Raw genomic sequence first — 18,189 nt, 5'->3', positions numbered from 1 at the left:
TCAACCTCAACCATGATGAAAATAACCCATAGACAATATCCTATGGCCTCTAGTTTTGATTTACATGAGATGTCTCTGTAATGTGTCACTCAAAGATACTTAGAGCATCCTCAGAAGCCAAATCCAAGTGGCATGAGTCTGTCTTAATAACCCGGGCGGGTTAAACGAACCGTCGAGTTACATAATGCCTTTGTGCTTCACCCGGTTACCCAAGAAGTCACCACCCGTGAATTTGATGTTTATGGTCTTGTGTCAATGGGACTTTTGTCAACTGAGTTCTAAGAATGTTGCAATCACTCCTAGGCAGAGAGGTTCATAAGCTCTAGCGGTCTATCGCGTGTGGCTTACGCCATGCATTGAGGCTCAACGCTCACCAGGGATAGGTAGACGACCCATTTTCTGGCCTCACTACAGGGATTGGTTTGACTTCAAGTATTAATTCCGTCGCATGTTTCTCTCACAAAGTATCTGACTGACGACGAGGCATATAAACCAGAACTCGCCTGACCATATTACCAATGCTCAAAGAACAGCAGAGTCAAAGCCTCTCTCGCTTCTGGTTAAGCGTTGTTTGCTGTTGGGAGACGTCAGACTGAAGGATCGGCGGTCTAAGCCATGATTTCCGTTCTTGGGGGCGGAAACCCCATAAATAGCACTCGACAACGCCACAGAGATGTTGAATTGCTTTCTGAATGGGTGAGTTGGTACTTGATCATGTCTCGTGACGTATTGATCTAGATTATCTAGACGCGTTGAAACAAAAAAGGACCCTTGAGTTATGGGCAAACACCAAAGCTGACGAGGTGAGATGAACATGGATCGTCGGTCGATGTCAGCGGCGATCCACCCTCTCGGGAACGATGGGCGATTTTTTACAAATGGAAATGGTCAGCGAGGATGAAGCAGATGGTCTCTTATTGTTTTGAATACCCTGGGCAAGGTTCGTGTAGTGTAACATAGGCTGAAACTCATCGTTATGAACCCATGATTGAGATCGGCATATTATCGACTTGACCTTATGAACTTCTTCTTCCTGTGATGCTATGCCTATCTATTGGAATGAATTCGATCTAGATTAGAGGTAAACAGGCAAACAAATTATCTATTTTTATATATCTTTCCATTCGCCTCTCGTCACGCACCTCAGCCTCTTTCTTTGTCGACCCTTAAACCCACAACGCGGAAACTCAGCCTTACATGTCCCCGATGGTCTCAAACCCCTGTCCAAGTTCCCTGTCATTTCCATTCCTAGACCTCTTTACTCAGCAAATCCTCCCTCCGCCTCAGAACTTGATTCGTTGAATTGTGTACTGACGAAAGCGGGCTTGTCAGAGCTCTCTCTCCCTTGCAGTAAAGACCAAGAGCTTGGGGCAAGACATTGTGTTTCTGTTTTTCCTCATCCGTCGTCTTTTTTCACTCCCCTTCTTGTTCTCATTCCTTTGAGTTGCTCCGTCACCCCCTGCTTGCGCCACACTTAGCAAACTGAATTGAGCGATCCCTGCGATTCCCACACCTTCGCAAAAGAAGTCTGACATGGGACCAACGCCTCAGCTTCGACTCGACGAAACTTGATGTGTGTTTGTAACAAAAAGAGGGCCTACTCTCTTTCACAATGGCCGATCCCTCAAGGCCTCTCACCTCTCCCGACGACACCGTCCCCCCATCACTGTCGTCAGCTTCGAGGAGGGTGGCGTCCCCGAGACAGGCGGCTCTGAATCTGTTTCGCGGAAACAGTGGATATCAGCGCATGCCTTCGGGCGGTGACCACGAGATGGTCGATCTCGACGATTCCGGCCCCTCGTCATACGCATCCGGACTCGGCATCTCAATGAGATCGGGCCCGCCTCCGGCTTCAAGATCAAGTCCACCAGAGACACCTCTTTCGCACCACGGTCTTCTTGGTTCAACTTCTTCAGCTGTCGCTTCACCGAATTATCCCCCAGAACCATATCTAAGTCCCAATATGGTGAAGACCAGCAATCAACAAGGTACGCCGGAGCCATTTTCAGAGATTTGGACTCCGGCTGTTCCTCACCCAGCTTCATCACTCAGTGGAAATACGGCAGAGGAATCTCATAATCTCAAGGATTCACCTAATACGGCCCGTGGTTTCAACTCGCCGGCTTCAAACTTGGATGGGGAAAGGACGCCGACTATTGTAGGACCGAGGGGGGAGGTGATAGATGACGACTTTGACGACGATACGTTTTATAAGAAATTTGGTAAGAGAGATTCAAGTGTTGCGCTCACACAAGGCTCACCAAACCAGGCGAACCTCCAAGTCACTGCTCCTCCGACCAAGACATTCACCAAAGTAGAAGGAGATGGCTCTCTATTACGATCTACGTTCTTTCACTTTACTCCACCATCATGAGCAGCATCTGGCTTGTCACAGCTATTGTACAGCCCAGATGGGGTCACGGCATCTCATCGAAACATGGCCTTGTGCCCTCGACAGCGACAACTGTTGCCGCGCTTCTCGCAAAAACGATTGAAATGTCTTTTGTGACAGTTTTTGTCTCCTGCCTGGGTCAAGTTCTCACACGAAGGGCGTTTATCCGCAAGGCTCAAGGAATGACACTCGCAGAAATGACAATGCGAAATTGGGTCATTCAACCAGGCTCTCTCATCACTCACTTTGAGACCCTCCCTTCTTCGTCAATGACTATCCTCGGTATGCTGTCTCTGACGGCAACGTTCGCTGCAGCATTCTACACTACCGCCTCCGACGCCATGGTCTCTCCGAAGCTCAAGTCCGGGGGCTGGGAAACTAAGGAGCTATCGGGCTATGTGCGCGCGTCGTATGCCAACGCACAATACGTCTCTCACGACTGTCCCTATCTCTTCAACATTGACAAGACCGATATCCACGCGGCCGAGTCCTGTATGAATGTGCAGTTTTCGGGCCAGTCGTACCGCAATCTCTTGAGTTTTATGGGCACATGGACAAACATCAACCAGAACAGCACCAGCGTTGGAAATGATCTATCGAAACGACCGACGGGTACGACGCTTCTCTTTGACAACACGACTATGATGTCGACTTGGATCGAGAGGGAGCATAGCAACGTGACGGCGCAGTTTGAAGAGACGGGGAGAATCATTAATAATGTCACACTCGCTCTGCCTCACCCCGGCGTTTACGGCGCTGCGACCCTGCCAAAGAATGGCATCCTTCAGCCAGATGACCTCGCCGGAGTTGGAGAATACGCCGTCAGAGCTGGAGTTGTCTCACCTTCAGTCAACGTTCTGTGTGTCGACGCGGACAAGAAGGACCTTGCCCCGCTCGTCTATACGGAATGGCCTAATGCACTGGTCAACGAAACGGATGTGGGCGATCAAGTTACGGGGTGGGATGGTTGGGCTGGTGAAGTACCTCAACCGACCAAGAAGGGAGGAAAGCCGGAGTATCTCAACCGAACGGTCCTTGATGACATTTTCAAATGGGGGCCAAAGTACGAGCGAAGGCCTCCAGTGTTTCAACTCGTATGTTGCTATCCACCTTTCGATGATACGACTTCCACGGCTAACTTCTGCAGTACCCCTACGACTACAACCTTCTCTCCAACGGCACCGTTTACGAAGGTGACGCCATCTACATGCTGGGGAAGTCGGCCGGAAACAAGAACTACACGATCTGCCAGCTACGCTCCTGGGTCTCTCCCAACTGCTCCACGCAGTTCAACATCTCTGGCACAGCTGGAGCTAACATGGAGGCGCACTGCGAGGATGACGAGGACGAAAATGCCTACCGTCGATCATTCCCGCCTGACCAGGGTTGGTCTCTTCCTTCTCTGGACTGGAAGGTGAGTTTTACTTGGCATGAGGCCAGCAAGATGCTAACATAAACAGTGGCTCGCTGATCAATGGCGATTATCCATGGACCTCAACGGCGGTGCCATTAACAACAACGCCTCCAATGCCCGTATCCTGACCCAGCTTGCCCTTCACGAGCCCAAGCTTCCATCGAACCTACCCTCAATGGCTGAGGCTGTCGCCGTTTACTCAAGCGCCCTCATCATGATTAGCGCCATCGATACCCCCTTCCGACACTACTGGGACTACAAAGCGCCCAATAACTGGGTCGAGGACGGCCCAGGGTTCCTGCAAACATTCAACGCATCGCTCATCACGCAACAGTACACGTCAGGCCATACAAACGACTGGCAAAATATCTTTTACGTGGTCCTCGTGCTCGTCTTCGCCATCAATCTCTTCTGTCTATTCTACTTCATCATGCGGTCTGGTTTGGTGACCGACTTTACCGAGCCGCAAAACATGTTCTCTTTGGCCGTCAACAGCCCACCGAGTTATGCGCTCAACGGCAGTTGCGGAGGAGGACCTGAGAAGAGGCATCTTGTGGTGCCATGGAAGGTGGCATTTGCTCCAAGTGCGAACCACTACTTCTTTCAGGATACAGCAGGTGGCAAAGAGCCATCGCAAGGGTTGAGCACGGCGAGGGAGTATGGCCAGCCAAGAGCGAGCAGTTACAAGAGACTGAGTTCAAGCAAGGGATGGCTATAGGAGTTTTTCTGGGAAGCATTGTTGGGCGTTTGGGTGTTTGAACATGGTGTTGTTGGGTAAGGATTCAGGGTAGTCGCTGTCTGTAGCTCTCCTCGCAGAAGGTGCCGTAATGAATGGTGGCTACTTCCTCAGGAGATCAACTCTTGTTGGCCTCCTATTCCTGAGATTCCCTCCTCTTCCATCTCTTGAACTTGAATCTTTCATCAACCCAACATTCTTCATCGCTTGAACTTGATTGCTCCATCAACTCAACATCAATCCAACATTTTCTTTCTATCACAAGAACCACAACATCATACATCATGTCCGACGTCCAAGGTTTCCCCCCATCCGCGAGTGACTACGTCCTGTCCGATGAGATGTTCAACGACGACATCCAAAAGGCAACCAATCCCAAAGACCGCGCCAGGCGTCAAGAGGCAGTGCGAAGAGTCATCGGGGCTTTTAACAGGGCGAAGCGTAGCATGTCACTCTGGAGCGTTTCGATGCTGTGGAACTACCTCCGGACTACCGACTGGGTCTGCAGCGAGAGGCATGTTTCGAAACACCCCGAAGGAAGGTTCTTGCTTGAGCAAGATGCGTCAACAAGGTGGCCCATGGACTGGTACGGCCGCCTCTTTGTCATCCAGGCAACCTGCCACAAGACGGAACAGCTCGACAGGATTCACAGAGAACATGCCAGTCATTGGGGCTGCGCGTACCACAAGGGCCGGCCGTTCTACCCTGACCTCTACCGTGACAACAGCAGAAATAGTCGCCGTTCTGGTTCTCCCGAGCATTCTATCGCCCCGTCTACGTTGACCCAGGACTCTGTCTCCTCTCTGGAACTCGACCGGGGTAGAAGTCCGCCTCGCGCCAGATCTCAGTCTTCAACCCCTACTCTAGCCAACTACGACATCATAGACCCTCACCATCTTGAAGTGGCAATACCTCCTTCTGCAGTGAACCGACCAACACGATCTGATCGGAGCAGCCCTGAGGGCCCGCCTGCCAAGGTTAACCGGGTTATGTCTCCCCTCAAGCAACAAACACAACCAGTTCACACGAGCCGCAAGGCCTCCCCACGGCCTGGTCACTCCAGCTCAGCCTCGTCTGATTCTATCCTCAAACGAACCCAACCTACCAGCACCAACCCTGAGGTCCCACAACCAGGCTACACCGGCGATGGGGTTGTGAATCATGATCCCCCCAAACCGTTTCTCAGTACATTTCCGGACCTGTCTATCCCAGCCACTTTCCAGACCAGCCAGGTAGGCCCACCTGCTCGCACCGGCCCTGAGATCTCACATCCTATCCAGGCTGATCCGACTGTCCCTCCTCTAAAGAGCCAAACAGCCGGTCCAGCTTGCACCAGCTCCGAGGCCACCTCGATTCCTGCCCGCGTCAACCCAGCATTGCCTCCTCACGATCTGTCCAACCAACCAAGAGGCATTCCTCCAGAAGGCATTCACCCCTTTGGGCACACCATGAGTCACGACGGAAGAATTATTCCTGCAGGCATGCCTCTGCCAACTTCTCGCTCCGTCGGCCAGCCTATGCATTTTTTTAACCATCACACTGGGCGCACCATGGGTCCTGGCGAATGGCCTCACCATGTAATTCCAGACATACATCTGCCAGCCTGGAACTCTCACCCCCTCACCCATCCTATGCCTCTGGCACCCCCTCAGCCCTTCGCCCATCCTATGCATGCTCATGGTCCTCACAGCATTGTTGCAAATCCTCAAAGCCCACGACCGCGTTCTCCTCGCCCCATCGTCCAGCCTATGCCTGTTCGTGGCCGCCGTCACAGCATTATTACAAATCCCCACAGCCTACGACCACGTTCTCCTCGCCATGGCATCCCGCACTGGTCTGGTCGTAATATTGGGCCTGTCAGTACAGTGCCGGATCTACAATCCTGCATGATCCAGGCCATGCAAGCTGCACAACAGGCAATCGAACTATCCCAAAGGTCACTGCATCACGTCCGGAGATTGGAAGACTTTTCGAACACCATGTCGGACTATGTCCAGCAGTCGGTGATTCATGCCCACCGATCAAAAAACTACATGGATGAGTCTGCGGCCGTTACGAAGGGGATACAGGAAGAGATCCGCGGATCAATGGCCAACAACGAGGCAGCCGTGACCACAGCGAACCGGGCCTTGAGTCTTGTTGAGAGACTGCGTCAATATTTTTCAATTGAACCATGAGAATGAGGCGATGCGAAAGTGGTCTGCTCATGGAACCTCAGTCATGTACAAAAGTGTGGAACATTTCGGTGCATCCGAGGCTCAAATTGCCTGGAGTGGAATCAAGTCTTTGTAAAGCGTGTATTGTCATTAGCGATTTGAGATAGAAGAATAGCCATAATGTACTGTTGGCCGTGGGCTAGCGCTCATTTCATCCTGCCTTTGGCCTTTGTCCTCCTGGAGCTCTCAGTCGCCAGCCTCCATGATCCCTTTCCCTTTGAATCGTTATCGTAGATTTCATGCCATCAACTGTGCCTAGTAGCACAGACTCGTCTTAAATGTAGCTAAGCTCTTCGAGATGCTCTCACGCAGTTCCCTGCATCGTTGGGCAGGGTTGGGGCTGGGCCTGAGCCTGGTTTGTGTTGACGCTCTCGGGTCTGACTGCTCCTTGGACAACACGGGGCAGGTTGACGGCATCGACGCGACTGGCCTCTTGTTTGATTTCATCCTCGTTCTGTCGTGGTGGAGCTGGTGTGGCGACTTGGCCAGTTGCCTGGGCGTTCTGGGCTGGCTTCGGAGGTTGTTTGCCAGAGGGAGCGCCTGCGCCTCCAGTGGGCTTCAATGGAAGGGGACCTCGATCATGTCTTGGAGCCAATCCCATCGCATGAGTGCTGCGAGACATGGACGCCTGACTCTCGCCTTCAGACTTGACGGGAGTCTTGCCGAGGAAGAGGAGATACTCCTTGTTGGGATCGTCAATCTTGGGGTACGTGAGCTTGTCCATGTTGAAGAGAACACCCCAGTGAGTCGAGAACTCATAGAGAAGTCTGACAACCCAATCTTCAGGTCCCCAGATGGCATGACAGACAAACAGATGAGGATAATACAACCGTCCATGTCCACGGGTAGGTATCTGACCTTTGAGGCTGCGGTACAGGGCGTAGTTGGACGGGTTGCGGGCGCTTCTGATCCATTCGCCGCGACGGATGTACGTGTAGAGTTCCTGGCGGGTCGACGGGGACATTGAGGATTTGATTTTGCCGTAGGCTTTCAGGACCTTTTTGACGCATTCGCGGCGCCATTGCTGGGCGCTGGGACGGGGAGCCATCATGCCGATCTTGGGCTCGAAGTGCTTCATGTTGAGGGGTTCCTCGCCTGCGGGGGAGGCGTCGGTTTTCTGCGCCATTGTGGGTAATGTTGGCTTTGATCTTGTTGATCGATGGTGGGAAGGGGAGATTAGAGGATGAGATGTGGGTGTTGAGGTGAATTGGAGAGAGAGATGGAAAGAGGGCTTTTGAGGCGAGTGCTCAACAGGGCCTCTGAATCACCATCACTGATGCTTTTCAGCGTGCAAGAGATATTGAGCAAGGTTGAGCAATGGAATTGCCCTTGGTCGCATAGCATAATGCGAATCGCGACTGATCCAGAGCACGAATAGCAAAGCATTTCTGAAGTCATGACAAGAGAGCCCGAATAATACCGTGGGCGCAGTGGCGGATTTTTGGCAATTAAGACTTCCGATTCGAGATTCACTTTTTACACGTATTAACTCAGACAAGACTGGATGATGTCCGTATATGTTGGTGTCGTGCAAGGCCTTGGCGAGCACTTACACCAGAGTGTGCCAAGGACTTGGCAGGGCGATCACCACGCTACAACCCGGCGGATCAGGTGTAACAAAAGCTTGAAGAAACAACGTCAAGTATGCTCAAATGAGAAACCAAGTTCAGAGTTTGTTTGGTACCTACAAGTTGTACAAATTCCGACTCAGGCCTGGATTGGACGCTAGCGAGGCATTTTTATGGTGTAACTTGGCGATATGGTCTGAGTGGGCATGGCTGAGAGACAGTGCTGCAGCCCAGGGAGACCATGAAACAATCCCAGTGTATGAGTGTTTAGTTGGAGCTATCCGTCAACTCACGTCAAGGTGCTGTCCCTCAAGTCAGAGCAGGTACTCTAAGCTCCAGGGCAGCTGAGCAACGTCGACACTGTCAATGCCTTGATTTCCAAGGGGATCACATCTAGGAACGGGGAATTCGCGTACCAAAGAGGAGATTCAAGGGGGGGATGGGGAATTCCACTCCACCATCGATAAATCGAGCGAACAACCTCGCCACCGCGTTCCGATTCCAAACACAGTCAACCAACGGAATTGGCTCGACGTTGCAAGTAGATGAACGGTAAACTCTATGATGGCGGAGAAGTTTCTCTTTGTTTCATAGTCATGGCTCCATAGTTACCAGCGTCAAAAGGACTTATAATGTAATCAAGTCAAGTCAGGGGCTGAGTGCGATGGATGGCCGAGCCAAGGCGGGAAGAAGTTTCACGCAGCTCTCACTCAGCAGTAGTTACCTCAGTGTCTTTTTGGATGAGAGAGTGGCCGTCTAGTACTGGCCCTGTTGATATGATCTTATCAGCGGGGTAATGAAGCCGCTCCAATCGTTGGGCGGATACAGTAGGGGGTAGCTTCGTCACCCCGATGATGAGATTCTAACAGGAGCGATGCTCTACAACTCTCTTTGACCGAGTTAGCCACTGGCGAGAATAGCTTCATGCGAGCCCTGTGCTCATCTTTGCTCGGTTATGCATCCACGAAACCATCGGGGCAGCTTCATCACCTCGATGACGAGATTTTAACAGGACCTGTTCTCCTGGTGAGCTGGAGTGGAGTTGGGGTGATATGTATCCAGGCAGGCAATGATGAGGCCTCTGATAATTCGGAGCCCGCGTGCTTACCAAGTTCTTCTCATACATGGGCCTCCAGATGATTTCACGGATGCAGCGGGTGATGAAGTCCATGTGACGAGAAGAACTTGACAAGCACACGAGACTCCCAATTCTCCGAGGCCTCGTAATTGCCTGCCTGGGTATCAGCCTAACTCCACCTCAGCTCTCAAGCAAGGGGTCGTATACCTTGACAGTCCAGACTGCGGAGTGTGGAGGTGTTGGGGATAGCGTCCGAGGCAACACCGAAGCTGTCGTCCCATTCCCATGCGCGGCTCCGCAAGTTGACAGAGCTACAATCATGTCAAGCATGACGAGATGTCTTGAAACAACATGGAGTATCACTTCAGTGGTGGTTTGTGGTCAACGGGCCGACCTCGAGAAGGAGGGTTGGAGAACTCAACAACACCATAAACTCCCATCATGCAACACTTCTCCAACAGACATCTAGTAGGTTGCCCTCCTCAGTTTCGAGTGCCGGTCTAGACGGGCCTGACCCCACAATGCCGCCGAGCCTCAAGGACAAGGAGGTCCTTGATCGGATGGTTTATCAAGATGCTGTTGACCTCGGAGAACGGGACCCACGAGTAAGAGACTGTCATAGGCTACGAGACCCTTGCGCCCGTCGAAACGGTGCGCCCTCGGAGCCTCCGTCCCACACTCGAGAGGAACAAAAAGAGTCGTCATTGGTGTTTTGACGACATGTCGGCCCGACATGTGATTGGAAGGGGGTGATTTTGAGTTTCGCGATCGCCAAGTTTTCGATCCATCGTTCAAAATTTTTGGAGAGAATGCAACCCAACCTACAGAACTTGGAGATCCTCTGTGTTTTCCCCTCTTCTTTCATCTCCAGGATAATAACAGGTTGCGGGGGATAAGACAGCCCATGGGGAAAAAATCAAGGTCTGGGGATGTAAAGTGTCAAAGGGTGTTGGTCGAGGTTAGGATGCTCCCTTGATCGGGATGGCCTAGGTACTATCTCGCCACTTACGCCAACACTTTTTGACACAGAGGATGTCATTTCTCAACGGCCGTGATGAGACGGATGCTTCGATTGTGCTTGAAGCATCAATGTTGAAGTTGGCTTCTAGAGTTTCTTCGAATGTCTTGCATGCCCTGTAAATCAAACGTCTATCGTTGATCTGTCTCAACAATGCCATTGTCTTAGGAAGTGTCTCTTCACCATGAGAGTCAATCCCAAGTTAGAGTTGACGCCATGGATAAGGGTTTCTCTCGGGTACTCCAAATCCAATGCCTCCTCTCTCTTCCCGCCACCACACAAAAAACAAGAATCTTACAAACCTGATGGGTGTAGACAAACTCCCGCTGACTGGACAGCAAAGCGCTCGACAGGGCCTACCACACGAAAAAGCTAAATGAAAATATGACCTAGTGGACGTGGCCGTAAAAGGGCCGAAACGGTCGTTGGTCCTCGCGCGACGCTATTCCGGAGGGTTTTGGCCTGAGCGGTTAGACTGACATGCATACTCTCATACTCTCACAACTAATTCATCACTTGGACATGTTGGAAAGCATCAAATTGCTCATGAGAGTGGCAAATTAAGTAGTTCATAGTTCAATGCCAAGGACAAGATTCTCCCACAGACGATACTACAACTTGGCGTTTGCCCAGCCGGCCTGGCCCGGGGGAGGTGGGATCTCGGGAGACCCGCATCTCGCCCCGACATCTCGACTGTGGGGATCTTCATTACATGGTCATGGGTTTTATCATGATGGAGATCCTTACTTGACCTCGTGGTTAGGAGCATTCTGTTTCATCTGCCGAGGCTTTTCTTCATCCGAGTTATCCGTGAAAGGTCATGCATTGGAGCTGAGACCAAGGATTAAGCAATGCTTCTCATACATGCAAACATCAAGTATTGTTGAGTCTGTATTCTATCATGTATCTCCCATATGTTGAGTGTAGTATGGCACAACACCCTCTTTCTCCAAAGAGGCGAGACAATTCAACTCTCAAAACCATCAACAACCCATTCAAAACATCAGATCAATCCTCCTAGTTCACCACCGCTAGGCAATATCACGGCGAGGCGTCAAAGGAAACGCCCGCGTGGAGCACTCCAAGTTTGACAATGTGACACTCTCCTAACCCTTGAATCCCCCACAAAACACCCTTCCCCGTATCCATCCTCTGTCAGGCCATCTAAAAAAGCCAATGTCATCGGTGGCGATCCCCCAGTCCTGGTGGTGGTGCGGCTGCTCCGCATCTCCAAATTCCCCCTAGTCGCGGTCAGCCCGGGGTCGAGAGTCTGGAGCTCCCCGAGCTTTAGCTTCCCCCCTCGTTGTAAGCGATGGGGGAAATTCGTGTAAGAAACGTCATGTTGGAGTGGGTTCTTTTTACTTGCAGACCGTTGGTCATCTGGCAAGCTCAACTTTAAGCCTTTTACTTTAAAAGCACGAGCTTCCCTCCTCGAAATCATGTCGTTTTTTTTCTCATCAGGCTTATACCCAATAACCATTGAGCTCTTTGCTCTCTTCTCTACTATTCACAAACTCAACTCGCCAAGAGTCGATCTTCATCAAGACTCAGGGGTAGATCCCAATTCAGCCCAACGGCTCCTCAACACAGCTCCTCACTAGGAACAAGAGCAATCGCCATGAATACTATTCGAAGAGCTTCCCTCAACAAGCCCACGGAGGAGGGCAAGGCATGGCCTGCCATCGCCATTGGCATGTTTGTTGCCTTTGGTGGTGTCCTCTACGGGTATGTCCATGAACTGAACTCATACATCTTCAATACTGACTGGACCTAGTTATGATACTGGTACCATCTCTGGTATCCTTGCCATGCCCTACTGGCAACGCCTCTTCAGCACCGGTTGGAGAGATTCGGACGGCGACCTCAACATCACCACATCCCAAGAGTCTGGCATCGTCTCCATTCTCTCCGCGGGCACCTTCTTCGGCGCTCTCTCTTCTCCCTTCATGACTGATTACATCGGTCGTCGCCCCGGTTTGATGATTGCCACCTGGGTCTTCAACATAGGTGTGGCGCTTCAAACTGCTGCCACTGCTATCCCCATGTTCCTTGCTGGGCGATTCTTTGCCGGCTTCGGTGTTGGTCAAATCTCTGCCATCATCCCCCTCTACCAGTCCGAGACAGCCCCCAAGTGGATTCGCGGCGCCATCGTAGGAGCCTACCAATGGGCCATCACCATCGGTCTCCTCCTCGCCGCCATCGTCAACAACGCCACATCCAAGCGCAACGACACAGGCTCCTACCGCATCCCCATCGCTGTCCAATTCGCCTACTCCCTCGTGCTCTTCGGTGGAATGTGCATCCTCCCCGAGACGCCCCGCTTCCTCATCAAGCAAGACCGACACGACGAGGCCGCCAAGGCCCTGGGCAGGATTCGAAGGCTGCCTCAGGAGCATCCTGCTATTCAGGCTGAGCTTACGGAAGTGAGGGCGAACCACGAGTATGAAAAGACTCTTGGAAAGGCTTCTTATCTTGACTGCTTCCGACCTCCTATTCTGAAGCGCCAGTTTACTGGTATGGCTCTGCAGGCTCTTCAGCAACTTACTGGCATCAACTTTATCGTATGTCCCCTAATTCACTTCATCTGTACATAACTAACAAGAGTCCAGTTCTACTATGGTACCAAGTACTTTGAGAACTCTGGTATCTCGAGCGGCTTCGTCATTTCCATGATTACATCAGCCATCAACGTCGCCTCCACCATCCCCGGCATGTACGCCATCGACAAATGGGGTCGTCGCCCTCTTCTCTTCTGGGGCGCCATCGGCATGTGTGTCTCCCAATTCATCGTCGCCATGGCGGGTACATTCTCTACCGGTCAGAATGACAACGGCACAATCTTTGTCAAGAACCTCGCTGGACAAAGGGCCGCCGTGTCGTTCGTGTGCATCTACATCTTCTTCTTCGCTTCCACATGGGGTCCCCTTGCTTGGGTCGTCACCGGCGAGATCTTCCCTCTCAAGACCCGTGCCAGGTCTCTCAGTATGACTACTGCGACTAACTGGCTCCTCAACTGGGCGATTGCCTACTCAACCCCCTACCTCGTCGACTTTGGTCCCGGCAAGGCCAACCTCCAGAGCAAGATCTTCTTTATCTGGTTCGGCTGCTGCTTCATCTGCATCGCCTTTGTCTACTTCTTCATCTACGAGACCAAGGGTCTCTCCCTCGAAGAGGTTGACCAGCTTTACGACGAGGTCAGCGTGGCGCGCAAGTCGACACAGTGGAAGCCCACGGAATCCTGGGAGCACCGCCAGAGCGTGTCTGGACCCGGTGGAAAGATGTTTGGAAATGAGCACGGAGAGGTCACACACGATGAGAAGAACGAGAGTGTTTGAGATCAATAAGCAAGAGCATACGAGTCATGTATTCATAAGTTTACCGATATCCGGTTGAGGATCGGCGAAAGCGACCGAGAACCCCACAATACCCGGCCCCACACGGCCCGGGATCCTGTACATAATATCCCGAAATAGTCCAAATCTTCATTTACAGCGTAAAAGTCCTACGTCCCTCTCCCTTGATGAACCTATTCTTCTCCTTATCCCCGATGAGCGTAGCATCCTTGGCACTATCATCCACATCCAGGACCTGTGTGGCACACTTTGCCGACTTGCCCTTGTTCTCCACGTCGACCTTGTCGTTGTCCTTGCCGTAGGGGATGGGTCGGATCACCTTGAGGTTAAGGGAGCTGCCGTCCTCGTCGTCGTCGCCGAGGCTCTTGTGGAAGATGCGGATACCGGCGACCACGACGGCGTTCCAGGGGTCCTTCTCGGCCTCGTCACCCTCGTTGGTGTCAGAGTCGGAGGAAGAGTCGCTGGACTCCTCCGAGTCGGAGGGAATGTCTCCGGTGTACGTGTCAATGGCGATCTGGAGTTCCCGTTCGGAAAAGTCACGGAGGGAGCCGACGGTAGAGGCCGCGCCGTCATCGGTGTCGCTCTCCTCTTCCGATTCGGGCTCCGACTCCTCGGCCTTCTCCTTCTCGTCATCTCCCTCTGCCGCCTCTTCCTCGGCCTTCTCCTCCCCTTCCTTGGTCTCCTCTTCACCCTCAGCCTTCTTCTCGTCCTTCTCCTCGACATCATCGTCAGCAGTAGATTCGGGGGTCAGAGGCTCCTGTGGCTTCGACTCCTCCTCCTTAGACTCAACCTTCTCCTCAGAGCTGGGAGTGGCCTCAACCTTCTCAGTCTTTTCAGTAGACTCGGCTTCCTTCTCTTCCTTCTCCTTCTTCTCTGCGGCCTCCTTCTCCGCAGCCTCAGCAGCGACCTTGGCCTCCTCGGCAGCCTTCTCAGCTCGAGCAGCGGCCTTCTCAGCCTTTCTGGCCTCCTTCTTGAGCTTCTTCGCAGCCGCCTTAAGCTTAGCCTTCTCCCTCTTCTTCAGTCGTCTGTGCTCTGCCCACGCCCACTCCTTGGTGGCCAAGTAGTGAGCCGCCTCTCGGTCCTTGATGAGCTTCTTCCTGATTCTGTCCTTCTTCTTCTTCTTGAGCTCCGCCTCGTGCGCCTTGCGAGCTGCCTTTTCCTCGGCGGTCTCGACGAATCGGCCCTTGCAGTGGCCGAGGTCGTAGGTGAGACCGATCCGCAGGAGCTTCTCACGGCGAGACTTGGCGTTTTGCTTGATGACCTTTTCAATGGGGAAGAGTGACTCGTTGCGAGTGGCGTTGATCTTGACGCGGACTTCATAGTCGCCAGCCTCGAGTTCAAGCTCGACGTTGGCGGATCGTGTCATCCGGTAGGGTGTCTGGCTGCGGACAACATAGTCAGACTTGCCAGCCTTGTGAACACGGAAGGCCAGCTCAAAGCGGTACTGGCCCTCAAGACCTCGGAAGTATCGGTCGTCGAGCTGGGCCAGGACGATCACGACGGGGCCTGGCTTGGTGACAGTGAAGGAGAAGTGGGTGTCGTGGTAGTCGAGAGCCCAGGGGACGGAGAGAGTAGTCCAGACCTGAGTGACGCGCCACTCAGGGGTGAACAGACGGGTTCGATCGAAGGACTGGTACTTTCTAAGAAGGTCCTCGTACGAAATCCAAAAGTCTCCGTCATCGCCGAAGCGGTGGTCGAGCTTGGTAAGCCACTCGGGGGTCCATTCCTTGGATCCATCACCTGGAACTGTTAGCATCTTCTGGTAGCGAGGCATCGACGAGGTTACGTACTCCACGGGCCGTTCCATTCTCCCTTGCCCCAAGGGTTCTTGAGTTTGAGCAGACGTTTTCCGTCAATCTCGACAGCCTTCTGGATCGAGTAGGCGTGAAGCTCGATGATGCCCTTTCGGTCGCCCCAGCCATTGCCCCAGACGCCAGTCCAGCAGCTGAAGAGGAACTCTTTGTTCACCTTGAGGAGTTCCTCATTCCAGAAGTAATCCTGTCAAATTCGTTAGTTGATGTTGTGAAAACGCACGTGTGTTGGTCCCACCTTGTCTAATATATCATTGGCAAAGAGCTCACTGCTGACACCACCAGTGAGATCTTCAATACCCTCACCACCATAGCCACCTTCGATGGCGGCGTAGTCTCCGTGGGCCTTGGCATAGCACTTCTCGAGAAGGGGCAGCCAGGTCTCCTGGGGATGCTGACACTGTGCAAAGTAGAGAGAGCCGCTGTTGGACTGATAGATCCGGCGGTATGCCTCCTCTGGGTCAAGTCGCTCAACATTATCAAACAAGACTCGATCCAGATAGCTCTCGTCATAGTCGGGCTTGGTCAGATAGAGCTAAAATGTCTGTCAGTTGCTGTATCAAGCACAAGATGGAGACACGTACATAGTCATCGACAATCTCCGAGATCCACTCGCCGTCGCGGAAAAAGACGAAACCATAGACACCGACAGCTTGGTCATGAGCAACGCAAAGCCTCTCAATGAGACCAGGCTTGTTGCTCAGAGTGCAAAGAGCAGCCATGAGCCAGCAGTCACCATTACGGCCCTGCCTAATGTCACTCGTAGTAGGTCCATCAATGTAGAAGCAGGGCTTGTCAAAGATGTCACCGACACGCTTGACGCTCTGAGGCTGCATGTCAAGGCCAGGTGTGTAGTCCTCGACGTTTGAGAGCGATTGAAGGCAGTCATTCTGGCCAAACTTGAGATCGGCTTCAATGTCAAAGTGGGGGTCGCGATACTTCTTGTTGATGCGACGACACTCCTTGACAATCTTTTCAACCTTGGCACGGCACGTGGCCGCAGCCTCTTCATAAGAAGCATCTGTGGTGCTGGCGGTGACTCTGTTGCCTCTCTTGGCAGCAGCCTGGATGTAGGTGTTGGAGGGGATGACAGTCGTAGCTGTAAATCATCAGTTTACTGCTCAAATTGTTTATGGGGGCACAAAGACATACCCTTGCCCGGGTTCTTGGTGGTGAATTTGCCCCAGAACTTGTCAATCACATGCTGGGGTGTAACCTTTGAGCGGTCGACCGAGTCAACACCAGCAGCGATCTCTGCAACAGATCTGTTGGGCGACGATGACCTCGAAGAGGAAGAAGAGGAGGAAGACATCTTGTCCAATGTGGAGTCGACACCCTGTTGTGTAAAAGTACTAGGCAGGTCAAGAATTAACAACACCACACACAACTCTCACTTCAAAAACGAGAGTTCAATGGTGAGCTCTCAAGAATCTGAGAAACACAAGAAACGATCAAATGCAAAGGAAGAAGCCCGCCTTTTATCCCTCTCGTGTCCCCCTCTATCACATCCCCCATAATGCACGCCGAGCAAGCTTGCGTTTAAGCGCCGCTTCAGCTCGTCAGCCCGTCAGCAATTCCATCAGCCGCCAGCTCATCATCCCGGTCTCCATTTTGATACATCTGCCTCCTCCCTCACAAAAGTGCAAAGACCCCATGTCTCGGGGTCTATGGTTTGTGGTCGTCGTTCCCCTACATCTTGGACTCACAAAGTCGTACAGCCACACCGGTTCCCCCATCCTCAAGATGCATCTTGTAACCAGAATAGGCCGTCTCCTCCGGTGCTGCAACTGCAAATGCCCGAGACCTGAAGCAATAATCCTCCCCAACCTCTCTTCACATCAGCCAGCGGCAGCGCCCGGCCCCCAACTTCCTTGGCGTTTGGTCGAGATTCCCCCCCTGCCACCCGTCAGCCCACCCCGGGTTAGTTTGCAGCTCTGACCCCTCCTCCTCCCGAAACCTCGTAGGGCTGGGAACTTTGGTGGAGATGAAGTGGTTGGTGATCATGTTTGAGCCCGTTGCGGCTGACGACTTTTGTGACTTGGCACCATGCAAGGCCGGCCATGGCGACTATTCACGGCAGTCTATTGCCTTGGCTTCCAAGGATACAAACGTTGGCTGCGGGGTTGATGTTCGTCCTGTTTGAGCTCTATTTCGCGCTCATGCTGACGCGTAGCATTCTATCTGCATATTGATCCAACCACGACTGGGCCGTCTCTAGTCGTATTTTCAAACATGACTGCATTCGCAATGTGTAACACGGCTGCCTATGGTGACCTCTGCGGTTCAGATGCTTGATAGGCTGTAGTCATCCATACAACTACTTCAGCCACATGCTCTGTCCGTCTTCCTGAGTGTAGGGCACAACCTATCCCTTTTCAACCATCTAATGCCGTCTCCGGAACCAACTCCGAAGCCCGTTGCACAACCCAAATAGTCACGGTTCATGCTGTCTAGGCCGCTGTCACTCTTGTGGCACAGTGAAAGCGTTTCAACAGCCGATTGCTCTAAGCAAACAGAGCTATTTGAAGAGCCTTGGGGTCGTGCCGTGCCGTCCGCTGCAAGGTGATCGCCAAGATGTTCAGCTCATGCAGGAGGGCACCCAA

At 52.5% G+C, this 18,189-nt stretch overlaps 4 protein-coding genes across 4 annotated transcripts; 2 read left to right on the top strand and 2 right to left on the bottom strand.

The window, feature by feature from the left end:
* Positions 1 to 1,747: 1,747 nt before the first annotated feature.
* On the top strand, positions 1,748 to 4,524 carry NECHADRAFT_42798 (uncharacterized protein; the record flags this gene model as incomplete). The annotated part of the gene is made up of 4 exons (XM_003045280.1): positions 1,748 to 2,222; positions 2,270 to 3,486; positions 3,540 to 3,806; positions 3,853 to 4,524. 4 exons carry the CDS (start codon positions 1,748 to 1,750, stop codon positions 4,522 to 4,524), a joined length of 2,631 nt encoding a protein of 876 aa, XP_003045326.1.
* Positions 4,525 to 7,062: 2,538 nt separating this feature from the next.
* Positions 7,063 to 7,884, bottom strand: NECHADRAFT_81969 (uncharacterized protein; the record flags this gene model as incomplete). The annotated part of the gene is made up of 1 exon (XM_003044877.1): positions 7,063 to 7,884. The coding sequence occupies one exon, from the start codon at positions 7,882 to 7,884 to the stop codon at positions 7,063 to 7,065; it is 822 nt and encodes a 273-aa protein (XP_003044923.1).
* A 4,017-nt stretch (positions 7,885 to 11,901) lies between these two features.
* NECHADRAFT_70512 (uncharacterized protein) lies at positions 11,902 to 13,927 on the top strand. Its single transcript, XM_003045279.1, has 3 exons — positions 11,902 to 12,147; positions 12,197 to 12,983; positions 13,032 to 13,927. The coding sequence occupies exons 1-3, from the start codon at positions 12,041 to 12,043 to the stop codon at positions 13,755 to 13,757; spliced, it is 1,620 nt and encodes a 539-aa protein (XP_003045325.1). The 5' UTR covers positions 11,902 to 12,040; the 3' UTR covers positions 13,758 to 13,927.
* An 845-nt stretch (positions 13,928 to 14,772) lies between these two features.
* On the bottom strand, positions 14,773 to 16,811 carry NECHADRAFT_11769 (uncharacterized protein; the record flags this gene model as incomplete). Its single annotated transcript, XM_003044876.1, has 5 exons — positions 14,773 to 15,515; positions 15,566 to 15,773; positions 15,825 to 16,121; positions 16,171 to 16,685; positions 16,739 to 16,811. Coding segments are annotated over 5 exons (1,836 nt in total), but the record flags the coding sequence as incomplete, so codon positions are not given.
* Between the last annotated feature and the right edge of the window lie 1,378 nt (positions 16,812 to 18,189).

Source organism: Fusarium vanettenii, assembly GCF_000151355.1.
Source record: "Fusarium vanettenii 77-13-4 chromosome 6 genomic scaffold NECHAsca_20_chr6_4_0, whole genome shotgun sequence".
Lineage (NCBI taxonomy): Eukaryota > Fungi > Ascomycota > Sordariomycetes > Hypocreales > Nectriaceae > Fusarium > Fusarium vanettenii.
This window is presented reverse-complemented; position numbering and strand designations above follow the sequence as displayed.

Coding starts and splice junctions, on each gene's coding strand:
- NECHADRAFT_70512 (XM_003045279.1), top strand. CDS start 12,041: ATGAATACTATTCGAAGAGCTTCCCTCAACAAGCCCACGGAGGAGGGC. Junction 12,148..12,196: donor TTTGGTGGTGTCCTCTACGG/GTATGTCCATGA, acceptor GACTGGACCTAG/TTATGATACTGGTACCATCT. Junction 12,984..13,031: donor TTACTGGCATCAACTTTATC/GTATGTCCCCTA, acceptor ACAAGAGTCCAG/TTCTACTATGGTACCAAGTA.